The sequence below is a fragment of the Rhinolophus ferrumequinum genome, chromosome 11 (assembly GCF_004115265.2).
Source record: "Rhinolophus ferrumequinum isolate MPI-CBG mRhiFer1 chromosome 11, mRhiFer1_v1.p, whole genome shotgun sequence".
Taxonomy (NCBI): domain Eukaryota; kingdom Metazoa; phylum Chordata; class Mammalia; order Chiroptera; family Rhinolophidae; genus Rhinolophus; species Rhinolophus ferrumequinum.
Window position 1 is genome coordinate 77590993 of NC_046294.1, and position 19288 is coordinate 77610280.

General features: G+C 41.0%; 1 protein-coding gene across 2 annotated transcripts in view; it reads left to right on the top strand.

The window, feature by feature from the left end:
• The window catches only part of DDX10 (DEAD-box helicase 10), a 284465-nt gene extending 275563 nt beyond the window's left edge, over positions 1-8902 (top strand). The window contains exon 18 of one of the 2 annotated variants that reach the window (XM_033120942.1): positions 8236-8902. In XM_033120942.1, the coding sequence (XP_032976833.1) occupies positions 8236-8416 (181 nt within the window). In that variant the 3' untranslated portion in view covers positions 8417-8902. The remainder of the gene's footprint in view (positions 1-8235) is intronic. The other variant, XM_033120943.1, reaches the window with a different exon arrangement.
• Positions 8903-19288: the final 10386 nt, after the last annotated feature.

The following is a 19288-nucleotide window of genomic DNA, read 5'->3' on the forward strand; positions in this document are numbered from 1 at the left end:
GGGGGTGGGGGTTGGCTGAGTGAGGTGGCAGATGAGCAGGCCCCCCCAGCACAGATCGGGCGCGAGCGGCTGGAGTTGTTTATCGCATCAGCGTCTGCTGCCTCTTCTGGGAAAAGCCAGGGGCCCCAGTTTCCGTCATGCGGGGAGGGGTCTGACTTGGGAGAGGGGCATGACTTGGCTCCCGGCCGCTTTGACCATGCTTGTAGCTGACCTAACATCTCTGATTTCATGAGTAAAAGACCATGTGTGAGGAGTACTGGGCAGAGGGGCCAGGAGGAAGGCCGACCTCCTTGATTTGTTTCTCATACATGTAACACAGACTACACGCTTATTCTGCATGACTAGGTAACTCCAAGTACCTGACAAAAATAAAATGTAGAAACCAGGAATTCAAACCTACTGTAAAATCATTTCACTTTCTGAGAGAATTTTGAACTTTGGTTTCAGAGAAATCAGAAAGGAAAAAAGTTACATGTATTTTATTTAAAACTCAATTATTAATATATTAAGATTTTAAAATTGAAATCACATTCAAATGTTACATCTTTTTCTTAGTTATTAGCAATGAACAAATTGGCTCAAATGTTTATTTTGGCTATTGTGACAAGCTTTTATATACCCATTTTCACTAAAATTTCAAAGTCATTGAAGTAGAATTTCCCAGTTGTTGGTTCAGACTACACGTTCCATTGTGATATTTTTCTTTGTGTTTTGTTATGTGATTGGTTCTTTAAATGACACACCATAAATCTCTTTATTATTTGGATTATTGAAAGATTAGAGGCTCTGAATCTTTTGCTTTGATTGTCTTGCTTTTATAGCAATAGGGCTTTTGGTGCTCGAGCCACGCTTTTGCTCTTTTAGTTGTGTTTTTATCAGCCAATGTGTTGTACTCTCTTAATGCTGAGCAGTAGTATGGTCCCTTTGACACTTACCTCATATATTTGAAGAATGTGGAGAGAGTTCAGCACTTTAAGTCACACAGAATAAGGTGTAGAGCTCAGGTTCAAACTCCTGGCCTGTTTCGTAGGCCACTACTAGCTGTCATTTCCTGTCGTGAGCCTCCTTACCTCCCTCAGATCCGTGTGGAGCACACTTACTTCATGAAGGGCACTCACTGGACTTACCGCTGTTTCGCACCTGTGTTTCTATTTCTTTCTTTCAGCAGACCTTCAGAAGGTTCCCCCATTTATTTGGTAAACTGCACTAATGATGTGCTGCCTTAAGGCACCAAGGAACTAGAACTCACTGTTACATACAATTAGACTGTTAAGCAGTAACAAAGAAGTCCCAGCACTTAAATGGAGCCAGTAAACTCCCGGTGAACATTAATTAGATGGAGTCAAAAGCCTTCTGCCTAATTAATTCATCAGGATATAAGTAAAATAGAGGTTTCTATACTGTCATAAAGTTGATCCTCACCCCCTCAGCTTTGAGGTATAACTGACATGGACCGTGTGTAAGTTGAAGGTGTACGTGTTGATTTGATACCTATAGTGAAATGATTACCACCTTAATGCTGGCTAACACCATCTCATGCTTACCATTTTTGTGTGTTTGGTGAGAACATTTAAGATCTACTCTCTTAGCAGCTTTCAAATATATAATATTTTAACTATAGTCACCACACTGTACATTAGATCCCAGAGCTTATTCATCTTATAACTGGAAGTTTATACCTTTTCACCAACAATGGGGAGACCATTTCCTCCACCGCCTCAACCCCTGATAATCACCATTCTACTCTCTGTTGCTATAAACTCAAGCTTTTTCAGATACCACATACAAGTGATAACATATAGTGTTTGTCTTTCTCTTTCTGACTTATTTCATTTAGCATAAAACCCTCAAAGACCAATCATTTTGTCACAAATGGCAGGATTTCCTTCTCATGGCTGACTAATATTTGTGGGTGTGTGTGTGTGTGTGTGTGTGAGATATCGTTATCCATTTATCTATTAATGGACACTTAGCTTGTTTCTATATATTGGCTATCCTGAATAATGCTGCAGTGAACATGGAAGTGCAGGCATCTCTTCAGGATCCTGATTTCATTTCCTTTGGGTATATACCCAGAACTGGGATTATATGATAGTTCTATTTATAATTTTTTGAAGAACCTCCATATTGTTTTCAGTAGTGGCTGTGCCAATTCACGATCCCACCAACAGTGCACGAGGGGAGGGTTCCCTTTCTCCACAGCCTCCCCAGCATTTATCTCTTGTCTTGTTGATGACAGCCATTCTAACAGGAGTGAGGTGATATCTCATTGTGGTTTTGATTTGCATTTGTGATTGGACATTTAATAATGTCCAGCATCTTTTCATATACCTGTTGGCCATTTGTATGTCGTCTTTGGAAAAATGTCTATTCAGTTTCTCCACCTGTTTTTAAATCAGATTGTTTGTTTTTTTGCTATTGAGTTGTATAACTTCCTTAAATATTTTGGATATTAACCCCTTATCAGATGTGTGGTTAACAAATGTTTCCTTCCATTCCATAGGTTGCCTTTTCATTTTATTCATTGTTTCTTTTGTTGTGCAGAAGCTTTGTAGTTTCATGTAGCCACTTACTTTTGCTTTTGTTGCTTATGCTTTTGTTATCATATCCAAAAGAATCATTGCCAAGACCCATGTCAAGGAGTTTTGTCACTGTGTTTTCTTGTAGGAGTTTTAACGGTTTCAGGTCTTATGTTTCAGTCTTTAATCCATTTCAAGTTCATTTTTGTGAGTGATGTAAGACAGGAGTCCAATTTTATTCTTCTACATATGGTTATCTAGTTTTTCTAATACTACTTATTGAAGGGACTGTCTTTTTCCCCATTGAGTATTATTGGCTCTCTTGTCAAATACTAGTTGACTGTATATGCGAGAGTTTATTTCTGGGCTCTCAATTTTGTTGGCCTATGTGTCTGTTTTTATACCCATACTGTATTGTTTTTTATTAATAAAGCTCTGTAATGTAATTTGAAACCTGAATATGTGATTCCTTCAGCTTTGTTTTTTTCTCAGGATCACTTTGGCTATATAGGGTCTTTTGTGGTTCCATACAAATTTCAGGATTTTTAGAAGTATTTCTCTGCAAATGTCATCAGAACTTGATAGAGATTACATTGAATCTATAGATGGCTTTGGGTGGTATGGCCATTTTAACAATATTAATTCTTCTGATCCATGAACACTGCATGTCTTCCCATTTATTTGTGTCTTCTTCAATTTCTTTCATCAAAGCATTATAGTTTTCAGTGTACAGATCTTTCACCTCCTTGGTTACATTTATTTCTAAGAATTTCATTGTTTTTGATGCTTTGTGAATGGGATACTTTATTTCTTTTTCAGGTAATTCACTGTTAGTATATAGAAGCACTACTGGTTTATATAGCCTGGAACTTTACTGTATTCACTGATTAGTTCTAACAGATTTTGGTAGTCTTTAGGATTTTCTGTATATAAGGCCATATCATCTGCAAACAATGACAGTTTTACTTCTTCCTTTCTGATGTAGGTACCTTTTATTTTTTTTTTCTTGCCTAATTCTCTTGCTGGGATGTCCAGTACAATGTTGAATGGGAGTGGTGAGAGTGGGTATCCTTGTCTTGTTCCTGATCTTAGAGGAAAAGTTTTCAACCATTTACCATTGAGTATGATATTAATTGTAGGCTTGTCATATAGGGCTTTTATTATGTTGAGGTACATTCCTTCTATACCCAATTTATTGATTTTTATCATAAATGTATGTAGAATTTTATCAAGTGGTTTTTCTGCATCTATTGCCATGATCATGTGATTTTTAACTTACATTCTATTAATGTGAATCACATTTATTGATTTGGGTGTGTTGAACCATGCTTGCATCCCTGGGATAAATCCTACTGGATCATAGTGTATGATCTTTTTAATGTGCTATTGAATTTAGTTTGCTAGTACTTTGTTGAGAATTTTTACATCTATATTCATCAGGGATATTGACCTGTAGTTTTCTTGTAGTAGCCTTATCTGGCTTTGGTGTTAGGGTAATTTGGGCCTTGGAAAATGAGTTTGGCAATGTTTTTTGAATGAGTTTAAGGATTTCGGTGTTAATTCTTCTTTAAACGTTTGGTAGAATTCCCCAGTGAATTCAATTCCCCAGTGAAGCTATCTGGTCCTGGGCTTTTGTTTGTTGGGAGATTTTGATTACTGATTCAATGTTATTTGTTATGAATCTCTTCAGATTGTCTATTTCTTCATAATTCAGTCTTCGTAGGTTGTAAGTTTCTAGGCATTCATTTTTTTCTTGGTTATACAATTTGTTGGCATATAATTTTTTATAGTAGTTTTATAATTCTTTGTATTTTTGTGTAATCAGTTGTAATGTTTCCTCTTTCATTTCTGAATTTATTTGCGTTTTATTTATCTTTTTTTATGGCTAGCTAAAGGTTTATCAACTTTTTTATCTTTTCAAATAACTAGTTTTAGTTTTGTTGATCTTTTCTATTTTTTGTTCTGGTCTCTATTTCATTTATTTTCTTTCTGATCTTTGTCATTTACTTCCTTCTGCTAATTTTGGGCTTAGTTTATTCTTTTTTAATTCCTTGAGGTGTAAAGTGAGGGTGTTTATTTGAGATCTTTCTTTTTTCTTACTGTAGGTATTTATCACTATAAATGTCCCTCTTAGAACTGCTTTTTCTGCATACCGTATATTTTGGTATATTCTGTTTCTTTTATTGTTTGTTTCAAGATAGCTTTTATTTCCCTTTTGATTCCATCTGAATCCATTGGTTGTTGAGGACTGTGTTGTTTAACTTCCACATGTTTGTGAATTTTGCAGTGTATTTGTATTATTGATTTCTAGTTTCATACCATTGTGGTCAGAAAAGATACTTGGTATGATTTCAGTCTTCAATTTGCTAACACTCATTTTGTAACTTATCGTATGCTCTATCATGAAGAATGTTTCATGTGAACCTGTGAAGAATATTTATTCTGTTACTCTTGAATGGAATGTTCTGCCTGTATCTATACTTCTTGCTCCCTCTTGAGGAAGAATTTTAAGCTCCTGTGCCTTCTCTCAATCCTGCAATACACAAGGCTAGATTGTGTGTTGACCCCACTTCCCTTTTGCTTTCTCAGGGGGGGCCCTACAGCTGAAGTTTATGATCTCTCCCTGGTCCATAGATTTGGGTTGGCTTTCTGCACATGTTCACCAGCCATCTGGCAAAGCTCACTCTCACTGCTGCTCTTGGGAGGGAGCTGGCTGCAGGATGGGGGTGTGTGTGGGTGAGGCATGCAGAGTGCTGGGGGTGCCCATGGGCCAAGTGGAGGGATCCACAGGGGAGGCATTTCCAGTGGTTCATGGATGAGCTTCTTGTGGGAGTCCATGATGCAGTTAGTAGGATCCGCATCCTTTTCATTCCCTCAGAGTTCTAGCTGCCCGTTCTCCTAGCCTCTTCTTAACCCCCAGTCACGCAGCTCATGATTTAGTGTTCTGGATGGGGTGAGAGAGAAATGGGCCTCTTTAGCAACCTCCCATACAGCTAGGAAGCCGGGCACTCACTCACATGCTCTCACCTTCTTCCATGAGAAAAATCACAGGCAGAGAACATCTCTCTTGGCCCTGAGCTGTGCTACCTTGGGGGAGGCTGATGTGAGTCAAGTCCAACTGTTCCAGACTCTCTCCAGTGAATGCAAATTCATATTTTTTGCTCCAGTTGTGTTGGAACTTCTCCCCTGGAAACTAGGACTCCCACAAAGCTCTCCCGTCTCTGAGTGACTATCTAAGGCAGCACTCTCCACAGCCAACAGGGGCTGCATCTGGGTCATGGGACATGGCGGGGCTCACAGCCAGGGCCCAGGTCTGCCTGCTTCTCATCCAACTCATAGTTGGGTAAGACTCCTCCCAGGTCCCTGGGCGTATAGTGCTACATCCCACAGCTCCCACGAGAGCACTGTTGTCTGTGGATGGATGCCAGATTGTTGTCGGGAGGGGAAGTGAACAAAGAATGCATTATTCAGCCATATCACCGTCCAATGCCACACTGTTTGGAAGCGGTCTTTCTGAAGAGACCAGATCGTGACCATATTTTGTTCTCTGCTTACTGAGTGTTCTCTAATGCATTAGATTATCCCCCCTTGGGGTGAATTACATGTAGAATATCTATATCATTGTTTAATAATTTGATATAAAAACTACCACTTACTTGCTGTGGAAAGTAGTATAAAATGTCATTCTTGAATTTGAACTGGTCCACAAAGGAGCAAAGCGGCTAATCATGAAAATATTTGGGCTATGTAAATTTCTCATCTTTCTTTTATTATCCAAACCAGCTATTTCCTGCAGGGAATATGCTGTGCAGGAGCACATTAAGAAAGGATGCATTAGGAAAGCCCACTAATTAGGCTGCTTCTGATGACCTACTCTGACGTGCACTTGAAGTACAGGCAGGGTAAAAAATAAGTATCATCTTATACCAAATAAATCACAGCACCCTAGCCCAATGCAATTGGCACAGCTGGCCATACTCAAGCAGATTAGGAATCAATTGTTTTTATTAAGGCCCCTTTGCACTAAGAATTATTTCTTTGCCAACTGAATTCCCATCATAGGGAACACTTTCATATCCATCTTTCCAGGCACTATTTAAAAATGCAGTTATTTGTGGCTTTAAGTAACCTCATAGTGTTGACTAGTAGTTTGTCTTCCCTCTGATGGTGAGAGTATGGCTGCTGAGTAAGGGCGTTGCGCATTTCTGGGAGGTAAGTGGGACGAAAGTTATTTCGTTCAGGCTGTCATAAATGTATATGCTGAATAAGCACATTCACTTTGATATCCAAGCTATCTTCTTAAGGATTAATAGAGTCCATTGAAACTTGAGCAGTTTGTTCTCTTTTGGACTACATCGTATGCTTGGACTATAATGTAAGTTCTGTGATGATTTCTTTGCTCTTATAAAACATCAACGTAAGCACTTATTTGAAAGGAAGTTGTTTATAGGCAGCAAGGAAACGACCATGGATTTAGCACTGCTATGTTCTTGTACTTACATAATTTTATTTAATTCTTATAGCAGTTCGGCTAAGTAAAGTATATAATCCTCATCTTCACAGATAAGGAAACTAAGACTTAGACATATTATAATAGTTGGTTGGCCAGGCTCTGACTGTGTTGATGCCTAACCAATGCTCTTTCACAGCTAGTTCTGTCCTCCAAATATTGACGAAAGCGAGTAAACTCAAATTGCTTTCAGTAGCCTGGCTTTGAGCTAAATTTAGTCATCCAGATCTGGGTGTGAACCCCGAGTGTATAATCTGGATCCAGTCATTTAACCTCTCTTAACCTCACTGTAGAATGAGGCTAATGCTTCACACGCCAAGGATTTTCATGAAGATAAATGATGTAACCTGCGTAAAAGATGTAGCACAGTGCCAGACCCTTAGGAAGCCCTTACTGAATAGTTGTTACTGCCATTGCTAATAGATGGGTTCTTTATTTTGTTTTAATTTTGTATCCAATAATTGGGTCATCTTTGAACATGATGACAGTATCTCAGAATTTTTTGAGGAGTTTTTGCCTTTTTTATTTTTAATGTATCAAATGATTGCCTCTATCTTCAGAAATTAGCTTTATTTTTAAGGTTCGTGGTCAGCGTGTGTGCAGAATGCAGTAATAATGTTCATGATTTCTCAAGACTCTGAGGACTTAGAGACCGATTTTAAGTGGGAAAATTTATTTGATGTCCTAAGTAATTTGTAATTTAATGTTTTAGGTTCTGTTTTCCTTGCGATCTATATGTCACCACTTCATGCAGAGATATTAGAATTAGCACCTGGTATCCTGATGATCTGTTAGCCCACAGACTGCTACCTAAAGGGTAACCCAACCTTAAATAGAGATGGTTTGATGAGGCAGGGCAAGCACAGATTGGAGCTGGTCTGGAGCCAGACTATGCACCTCTCAGTGTTTTCAGATTGTGGATAATACATCCCCAGTTTCCTAGAATTGTGAGAATTGGATAAGACAGTGTGTGCAGACTACCATGTACCCAGTGCGTGAGAGACAGGCCTTCTCTTCCCATCCATTAAATGGGAGGTACTTATGACACAGATATCCTGAAGTTATAGTTTCTTTCCCTCTTAAATAATAATAATAGTATTACTTTACCAACTATTACTGGTAATTTTATTCTATTTTGAGTGTTTGGTTTCATAATAATGAATTTAATTATTCATTTATGAAGTAAATCATTGGATTTGTTCTCAGCAGTGTTACCAAGAAGAAGCAGGGCATGAGGAAAAGGAACAACAGTCAAGTGGAAGACACGGGACCCACAAGTCGTAACAGGAAGAAGGCCAAGTGGGAAACCTTAGAGCCTTTGGATACGGGCCTGTCTTTAGCAGAGGATGAAGAGCTGGTGTTACATCTGCTCAAAAGTCAAAGCTAAATACTTCCTGCTCTTGTCTTCTCCTTAAAACCTCTGGTCATAATTACATGGGCAAGTTGGGGAACTTAGATAACGTGAGTCCCGTGCCCAAAGGACCCATTCTCCAGACAGAAGTGACCATATCCTAATCCCCTTTCACAAACGGTGCCTATGCCATCCCAGAGCAAACAAGGTGAGGGTGGATCATAACATTTTTTGATCCCATTTTCCAGCATGTGCTCTGTTAGGTTTTATCCATGGGTTCTTATATCTTGTGATTGAAAATGCCTCCTTTGTTTTAATGGCACATTCTGGAGAGCCTGTTTCATTGTTAGAAGTTCTTGTGTTGTTTATCTTACAGAAGTGTCTTATGTACTGTTAAATAAAATTGCTCATAATTTTGGTTATTTAATACGTTTAAGGAGACAGAATATGATGGACCAGCCCTAAGAAAGAATGAGTATTTTTGAATTGAGATGATCAATAATAAACATATTTCCTATAAAATTATTGGTTTCATTGTGTCCAATAATAAGAGAACACTCTCAAGGGAAGGTTCTTAAGATTAAAATGTTTGGCCAAATCCTGAAACAGTGAATTTCCCATATTCTTAAATTAGCCTTCTCATTTAACTTACACTTGTAGATTTGCTAGCTGTCATTTATAAAATCGATAGAAGTCCTGAATCGAAAACTTTGTGATCTAAAACCTGATCTCTTAGCACCTAGTAGCTTGTAGGTCTTGCAGGTGCCTTAGCTCCTCTCCAGCAACCGGAAACCACCTCAGACCTTTGGGAGAATAAGATCAACACACTGAGATGAACGGAGTGAAGAGATGGAGAGAGCCCTGAGGGCATTGTTTGAGCCCCTGGGCTTCAATTGAATCTACTCCAGGTACTTCCCAGTGAGGTCATGGGTCGGTAACTTTCCTTTTTGCATAAACTACTTTGAGTTATTTTCTGTCCCTGGAACTGAGTGGATCCTGACTTTAATACCTGGGGTGCCAAAAAAATGTATACAAGTGGACACTTTGGTCATTGTTGCTCAAGCAGTTGTTTGCTATAATCAGAAGAGTCTGGATGCTGATGGTAACCACTTTGAGCACCTTTTATAATTGCAGGAGTCAAACGTGACTTGTATTCATCTTTTGTTATCATTTTAATATAGCTTTTTCTTTTCTTAAAATGTGTATACATTTTTTTTCGCACCCTCTGTATATACATTGTAGGGGATTTTAGTTTTCTGATTTTAAAAGCTAATTAAAACATCAAAATAGTGTCGATAGAAAGCTTGGGTAACAATGCATGGTAGATGGTATTCTTGTTTAGCAAATATTCACTCCAGCCCCCTCCCTCCCTCTGGGAAGCATATTTTTTCCATGCCACTGCTATTGGACTTGGCCACATAACTTACTATAGCCCTTGGGATGTGGTAGAAGTGACTGTTCCAGTTTAAGCAGAGGCTTTAAGGTGCATTACTGTTTCCATCAGCCCTCTTACACTCCTGCCTTCCATCTTGAGACCAGCATGGACCAAAGAGAGGACACTGCTTCAGTCTGGGCACAAGGTGAGAAGACATTGAAAGAAACCTGCAGCTACCACAATCACCTCTCCAACCTGTGGAGCAAGAAATCCACTGAGACTTGGGGCATTATCACAGAAAAAACAGATTAGTACACTAGGTGAGAGAAACACATATAACCAACAACCAAGAGCATTCATTCATTCAGTAAATGTTAATAAATTCAGCAAGTGCCATGTACCAGGCCCTGTACTTTTGAGAAATACAAACAGTTGCCTCCCCTGCTGTATAATAGAGGAAAGAGGAAGGCAAATTCATAATTTTAGTGCGTTATGGAAAGAAGAGGAGGAAAGAGCAAGATTGTCTGAGTGAGAAAGCTGTTGCTGGAATGCAGGAAGGAGGGAGGACATAGGTAGCTGCTTGGCCTGGGACCCAGAGATGAATTCTTGCCTGATGCTTATCTGAGGCTGAGAGGCCATTCATGAGACTCACTCATGTAAGGTGATCCTGAATATCCCCGCCGTCTCTGGGAGCAGATACACCCGGCAGCAGAACCCTTTGGAGGACTGCCATCTCATAAGCTTAACACGGCGTTTCCAATTTGTTTGGCGCTATAAAGAATGGATAAGTTTAATTAAATGTAATTAATTTTGTTACCGCATTTGTAATACCCTGAACATGGAAAGTCATCTCCATGACTGTCGGAGTCTGCCAGAGGACGCAGGCGTTCCTGGAAGTGTAGGGAGTAAGGGAAGGATGGCAGGTGGCGGTAGAGGGGAAAGAGCCTACAACTAAGATTTGAAAACCCTATTTCATATTTTTTAAGATTGTTTTAACTAGATGTGTGATCATAGTCTGATTTTCTTCCACAGCCTCTGCTGATCAGACAGCCCAGGGCAGACGTGTTTCACACCGTATTATCCAGTGCCTGCTGAATCAGGACTTGGCGCTATCCTAAAGGCCAACCATTAGCCTTTGAGAGAAGCTGGTGCAGAAAGCCCGGCCCAAGTAGGAACAAATTGGGCAAATAATGCTTTTATTCTCAGAAACTGAAATTTAGGTAGTCAGCAAAATAAGGTTATGAGATAGACCAGGGAGCACGTGATAGGCAAAAAGTGAGCTCCGATTGAGAGTTAGACAAAGCTGTAAGTGAACAAAAACTCGGGCAAAAAGGTAAAAGAGTAAATGGTGAGGGATCCAGTGAGGTAAATATATGGGAGGAATGAATCCGGGCCAGAGCAGCAAAGACCTGCAGACGCCCCTTGCTGAGGTCTCAGACACACTGACCCTCCAGGTCCTGTCTCCAGGAGGCTTCCCTTCTGCGGGGTCCTGTGCTTAGGCTTCTGTGCAAGTCAGTGTCCACTGCCTGAGGTGTAAGGCCCTGTTGTCTGAGCTAGCCCGGATGAATCTTTGGGTTTTCTGCACCCAAAAAAAGCTTCAGTGAAACTCAGAGTACACCAGAGGATCTAAGAGTGCTAATCCCGAATGGGTAGATCTAAGGTGGGGCCTGGGATTCTGCATTTCTTACAGGCTCCCAGGTAATCGCCTGCTGCTGGCCCCTGGCCGTATTTGAGTAGTGAGGCACTAATGGAATTCAGAGAGTTATTAAAATCATTATTCACAGATAGGGATTCTGTCAGGATCCCAGCAGGAAACAGATGGTGCACACAAATTGGGATCATTCTAAGGGGATTTAATAGGATTATTTACATCGGCCAGGGCAGGGTAAGGAAACCACAAAGGTCTACCTGTCACTAGTCACCCTGAAAGGATGAGGCGAGAGGGACAATTTTTGACCTTCAGTTGACGTGCAGCCAGCCTGAGGTGACCCGTAGGGAACCATCCTAGAGAATAAAATTTGTGATCTCACTCTCCTGCTGCTCTAGACTACCGCCAGTGGTCCAAGGTGGCCCCAACCAGCCAGAAAGCAAGCTGCCAGTTGATGTAATCTGTACAGTCTCCCAGGAAGAGAGAGAAGGGCAAAGGGTTAACAGAAAACATTGGGATAGAGATTGTGGGTGGAGAGGAAAGGCCCTCAGACTTTGTTCTTTCAACACCTACTGTGTACCAGGTTCTAGTACTTAGTTCTAAGTACTAGACACACAGCAAGGATGAACAACCAGCAAAGCAGCAGGTACAGCACTGCCAGGCAGGGATAAATATTATGAAGAAATGTAAAGCAGGGAGAGGAGATAGAGCACAGAGGGCAGGGGAGCAGTGGCTATTTTGGTGAAGGCCAGAAAGACCTCTGATGGGCACGAAGTCTGAAGGAACAGGGCCCACTTCCCAAGCGCCTTTGCAGCAAGATGCAAATGGAGCAAACTGTCCAATCATATGCACTGGTCCCACGAGGAAATTCATGACCCCTGTTCTCTAGTGGGTCTTCAGTGCAGCTTTCCTAACGTTTTTTCCTACTCTCCCAGATAACAACGTCATACACTGTCCTCTCATCTTAACTCTCCAAAACCTCTTCCCCTTCTTCACTCTTTCCTGGCTGATGACCTTTCGATTTTACTGAGAAAATAGAATCAGAAGAGACCTTCCCCAAGCTCCTGCACCACACCCAGCCACCTTGCAGCCTCTGTGCCCTCGCACTTCTCCTGCTGCCAGAGAGGAACCAGCTGCGTCTTGCCTAAGGCATGCCCCCTGCGTGCGTGTGCGCAGGCCATCCCATCTCCTCCTGCCCTCTCTCTCTACAGTGTTATCAGTTTTCTCTCCCTACTGGTTTATTTCCATCAGTGAACAAATGTGCTGTGAAGTCTCCCATCTTAAAACGTTAGCACTCCCACCCCCTCATTTCTCTTTTTCCTTTTACAGTATAACTCTGCAAAGAGTTCTCTCCATTCCCTGTCCATACTTGCTGCTTTCCCAGTCCTTTTCTTAGATGCTTTATTGAGATATAATTGGTATTGAGTAAACTGTACATGTTTAACGTATACAATTGGACAAGTGTTGACATGCAGACATCCATGAAACATCACAATCATCTATAAAGAACACATCCATTAACCCTAGAAGTTTCCTCATGTTGCTTTGTAATCCCTGCCTCCCTTCCAGGCCCCCCCCATAGAATTTTATATATGAGTGAGATGATACAGTATGTACTTATTTTTATCTGGCTCCTTGCACTCAGCATCATTATCTTGAAATTCATCCATGTTGCAGCATGTATCAATAGTTAACTTCTTTGTATTGCTGAGGGGTAATCCATTGTATGAATCATACCACAGTTTGTTCATCCATTCACTATTAACCAACAGGTAAAAACAAACAAACAAAACAAAACAAAACAAAAACCTTCCCATATTTGGCAATTACAATAAAACTGCTATTCACCTTTCTATTAAGTCTTTGTATGGTCATATGTTTTCATTTCTCTTAAGTAAATACCTGTGAGTGGGAATAGCTGACTCATATGGTAGTTGTGTGTTTAACTTTTTAAGAAACTGCCAAATGGTCTTTCGAAGTGGCTGTACTATTTTACATTTCCACCAATAGTGTATGAGAGTTCCAGCTTCACGCCCTCAGCAACATCTGATATTTATTTATTTTATTTTTTTAACTGAAATATAATTGACATAGAACATTAGTTTCAGGTGTACAAAATAATGATTTGACATTGGATATATTGGGGAATAAATGATCACTACAATAAGTCTAGTTAGCGTCTGTCGGATGTTAACTAGTTAACATAGCTACAAAAAAGCTTTTTCCTTGTGATGAGAACTTTTAAGATCTACTCTCTTAGCAACTTTCAACTATGCAATACAGTATTACTAACTAATATCACCATGCTGTACATTACATACCCAGAGCTTATTTATTTTTTAAATGGAAGTTTGTACCTATTGACCCCTTCATTTATCCCACCCTTCTACCTCCTGCCTCTGGCAACAACTAATCTGTGTCGTGTATCTCTGAGATCACTTTCTTTTGTTACTTTTCTTTTTTTAATTTTAGCCATTTTAATTGGTGTGTAATGGTATCTCATTGTGATTTTAATTTACAAAGATGTTGCGTATCTTTTCATTTACTTATTTGCCATCCATATATTGTCTTTGGTGAAGTCTTTGTTTAGATAGTTTGTCCATTTTTAAAAGTGTGGTTGCTTGTTTTCTTATTGAAATTTTCAAATCCTTCTGATATTCTGGATACAAGTCCTTTATCGGATACATGGTTTGCAAATATTTTCTCCCAGTCTGTGGCATGTTTCTTCGTTCACCTGTCTCCTGATTGTCTTTTGAAGACTAAAACTTTCATTTTGATGATGTTCAATTAATTTTTTTCTTTTATTGATTTTTCTTTTTATCGATGTCTAAAAAATTTTTGCCTATCCCAAAGTCACAAAGGTTTTCTCCTATGTTTCCCTCAATGTTTTATAGTTTTAGGTTTTTCATTCAGATTATGCTCCATTTTTAATTAATCCTTGTATATGATACAAGTTGTGTAATGAACTTCCATTTCTTTGCATATGAATATCCACTTAATCCAACATCATTTGTTGAAAAGACTATTCTTTTCCTACTGAATTGACTTCCGGTTTTTAAAAATACAGAACCACTAAAATCTCTTACGACATTCAACCAAGGCCCCAGCTTCTGTCAGATGCCTCTTTCTTATGTTGTTTGATCAGTCTAGTATAAAAAAAATGAAAGCAGAAGAAGAAATGCATATCTCCAAATATCCTGAGGACATAAACACAGCCTTCCTGGATTTTATCAGGGCATCAGACTGAGAAGACTATTGCACGTCAGTGGTTCTCCAAGTGTGGTCCCCGGAACCAGCAGCATCAGCATCACTTGGATCTTGTTAGAAATGCAGATTCTGAGCCCCACCCTACTCTAGATCTACTGAAATCAGAAACTCGAGGCTTGTGTTCCAGCAACATGTGGGGTTTTTAGGTGGTGTTTTTGTTTTTGTTTTGAGGACTATATACACTTTAAAAAAAAACATTTTTAAATAGCTTTATTAAAATACAATTCATGTACCATACAATTGACCCATTTGAAGGATCTACTTCAGTGGTTTTTACTGTATTCACAGATTTGTGCAACCGTCACACAATTTTAAAACATTATCTCAGAAAGAAACTTATACTCTTTAGCTATCACCCCCTGTCTCGCAAGCCCTACACAACCACTAATCTACTTTCTATCTGTATAGATTTGCCTGTTCATATCAATGAAAGCATACAATATGTAGCCTTTTTTGTGTGCCTTCTTTCACTTAGAACAGTGTTTTCAAGTTCCATCCATGTTGTAGCGTGTATCAGCACTTCCTTCTTATGGTGAAATAATATTCCATTATATGGATATTCCTGATCCTATATATAGGTTATTTCCGCTTTTTGGCTACTGTGAATAGTGCTGCTATGAACATTCCTGTGCAAATACGCATACGTATTTTTATTATACAAGCCCTTCAGTTGATTCCAGTGCATGTTACAGTTTGAGAACTACTGTTGTAGATGGAGGCAGGGTACAAGAGCCAATGGAAGATAGGGTTGTTTTTTTTAATTTTTTTTCAATACACAGAAAGTACCATTTATCTTTTAGGTCATAAGTCAAGGAACAGGAAGAACCTAGTAAAGGAAACCTTGGCAGTGTGATCTGATGGTGTGTGGACCGTGGACTGATCTTCCTGTAACTAGAGATGCAGGGAAAGGTTGGGTTAAGATGGCTGAGGACAGGAAGCCCTGGTTATAATGGAATTGCTCACTTTTTGACCAGTAGGCCACCCCTCGCTGCTTTACCAGCATGTCGTGTTCCGAGGGTCACCCAGCTCTTGAGGGCTGAAGCTTCTGTTCAGAAAGAATGACTCACCGGCACCTCGCCTTGCCATAGTTCTTGAAATTGTATGAAGCTTTTCTCTCTGAACTCTACCTTCACACTGTCAATATCCTCCGGGACAGCCCAGTATCGTCATTTTACAGATAAGGCCCCTGAAGCATAGTGAGAGTAAATAACCTGCCTGAAGTCATAGGGCAGGATGTGAAACGGGATCAGCCTCAGTCCACCTACCCCTAACCTCACTCAATCCTAGCTACACATTCAATCCACCCGAGCGTGATTTGTTAAAAATACCTATATTCAGAGTCCATACTCTGAGATTTGATTCAATTGGTCTGAGGTGGGGCCCTGGCATTGATATTTTTTAAAGATGTCCTGGGAGATTTATTTTTTCTGATTACTTTCTTATTTTTTTAACTTTTCCTTTTTAAATAATTCCAGATTTACAAAAAGATGCAAAATAGTACAAAGAGCGTACTGTATGTCCTTCCCCCAGCTTTCCCAAATGTTAACATCTTACATAATTACCATGTATAATCAAAACCAGGATATTAATAGAGAACAATACTATTCACTAATCTATAGACCTTATTCAAATTTTATCAATTGTAATTTTGGATACTTTTAGTTGCTCCGTCTCCTTGATGTCCTTCCATCTTTTCCTGGTGGTTTTAGTGTGCATCCAGGGTGAGAGTTGCTGGACTAGACAGTGGAGCCCTGCAGTTAGTGTTCTATATGGAGACTTAATTGGCTATATGGTGCAACCCCCGCCCCTTTCTCTGACATGTAAACGCAGTGTCTGAAAAGCCAGTGTATTTCTAAGCTTTGTTACGCTGCTAATGAGATGAATCATTTGAAGATTTCTGACTGATTTTTGTGAAGTCAATTGTTATATCTGCCAGGAGGGGAAATGAGGCGAGTTGGATTCCTAGCAAGGTTATTGGCACCCCGGTGAAAATAGAAAATGGTACATTGGGGAAGGAAGAGTTAAAGAGCTTTCAAATATTAGCTCATATTTCAGTGGTCTAGGTTTTCGCTGAACAGAACGGCATTCTGTGGATGTAAATGTCTTGAATGCAATTTAGATTTCAATTAGAGATGTGCTGGACCTTAATGTAGAAGTATTTATATAGGAAGGCCAAAGACACTAAACTGAAAACCTTGCATTTCTTACAGATGGTTTATTAAATTAAAAAGTGTCTCTCAACCTCTAGTCTTGACCCTGGTGTTGCAAAGATGAGTCATTGAAACATCAGCCTGTCAGTTATCTTGAATGATTGGCTGGGTGCTCCAGCTGGATGCATCACCTGACAACCCGTTAAGCTGGGTAATTCATAAGGGCTTTTATTTTTATTTTCTCCTTCAAGCTACTTTTATCCAATTAGAATTTTCATCCTCATCTATTTATTATCTTCCCTTGTGAGTAAAAACAAACCTGTGTGTCTCTGCTGTGTGCAAATTAGCCTGGTTCTGAAGGCCCCGGGGCTTAACAAAAACCCATCCATCCACCAGTAAATAAAAATAGTATTAAATTTGAAACTGCATCCCCATTGCCAGCACTGGATTCCTCTAGGCCACAGAGGTTCCCTGTCAGCAAATACCTCCTCTGCAAGGCACCAGCTTGGAAACATTTGAATCTATGTGTGTTCATATCAGAAATCATACGCACAGATGCATGAATGGCCTCAGCTTCACGGAGAAAGCAGCTGGCTGCAGTGATGTCAGACAGCTGCCAGGGCTCAGGGCCTCGCAGGTCCCTGCACAGCAGACTCTCATAGCCCTGGGCTTTTGAATACACTGCGTCCTCTGCCAAGAATGCCCTTTCCCCCACCAGTGCTCTCCTCTTCTTTTCCTGGCTCATTGCTGCCACCTCTTCTCAGAAGCTTTCCTTGATTTCCTCTCCCAACCTGAGTTAGAAGTCTTCTTTCTGTGTTTACACAACACCCAGGGCTTTTTTGTGCTATAGTGTAAGTAATTGATCTCTCCATATTCTAGCACCTAGCCCAGTGCCTGCCACATACATACATACATAGTAAGTGCCTAAGACAGGTTTGTGTAAGTTTGGATGAATGAACTGAGCACCAAGCACCATGCTAAACCATTTGCATCCATTATCTCCTTTAATCCAGGCAACAATTCTAAGAGAAGAGGGGATTATTCTTCCCGTTCTACAGATAAGGAAACAGGCTGAGAGGTTAAGTGACTTGCTTCCACAGCCAAGATGTGAATCTGGCCTATCTAATTCCAAAGCGGGGCCTCTTAACCAGCCCCCTACACGGCTTCAGCCAAATGGCGGCGTGGCTGGCTGAGCAGCCCGACTGACTGCCTGGAAGGTCCGCACACACGGAACTAACTCCGAGGGCTATGTCTGGGTCTTGGTTCACCTTATGAGGATTTAATGGTGGAGAGGCAGTGCCACTGGCCACGCACAGAGGGTGTATTCTCCTTGCTGATGACACAGACCATACCCAGTTGGCACTGTTTGCTGGGGAGATGGCCTGGAGGTGTCCACAAGTACCAGACAGCCACCTGGCCCTGTGCCTTGAACCTCAGTACTGCCGGCAGCTTGTCCTCACTCACGGGGTGCTGAGGCATGTAGCTGACAGTGGCTGCTCAGCAAGGACTTGGAGCCAAGTTTCTGACTGACTCCTTAAGCCTTGCAGCCAGTTCATTCTCTCAGAAGTCCTGGTAAATGCAAAGAGGGGCCCACTCTGTCCCACCATCTGGAGGGAGGGGGAAGACGCTTCTTTGACAAAGAAGGCACCAAAGAGATGAGGCAGAGGAAGACTGGTTTTCGGGTTGCTTCCCACGAGCAAGCACTCCTGTGGGGATGTCCTATGGGGACGAAAGCTGTGATGTCACCCGCCATGTCACACGCCAGCACACAAGCCTCGCCAACCCGCTGTCCAGGTGAGTCATGCTGTGATCCACCCTCCTCCCAGGCACACACCTCCAGATGTTCTGGAAGACAGCACGGGTGACAGGTGAGAGGAGGGACTCCTTTGTGTCTGGAGGTTCCCAGTGGGAAGCCTGGCTTTCCAGATGAATAGGTAATTGTGGAAATAGTCCGGATACTAAAGCTTCAAATATCCAAGATCCGAATTTCTTACTGGGGGAAGGCTCTTGTTCCCTTAAAATTCTTCTCCACCTTCTCTCTTTGTGCCTCCTCCACCTGACAACCAGAACTTGTGTGGGATGGTTGAGGCTTCAGCCTGGGCTGTCTGGGGTGTTCACATTTCCTTTTCTCTCCTCCCTGTTACAGTACACGTGGTAATCCGTGTGTGGAGGTCTCTTTGGAACCACAGGCCCATCCTCACAGAGCCCTCTAAGAAGAGACCCATCCCACCTCCCACACGTGTGGGAGGTTTGGCCTCGTAGGGACCTCTGCTCCCTCATACTAAATGGCCCCAGCTGACCAGACCAAGGGCGAGGTCCAGCCTAAGGCCAGCAAACTTCTGACTTGGCTGATGAGAAAACAAATGAGCTGGCTCTACAAGAGTCTCTTGCAAGGGACTTTAGACTAGGCACCACAGAACTGTGGCAGTGGTTGCCGAAGCCAGAAGCTTGTAGTTTAGACACCTGAG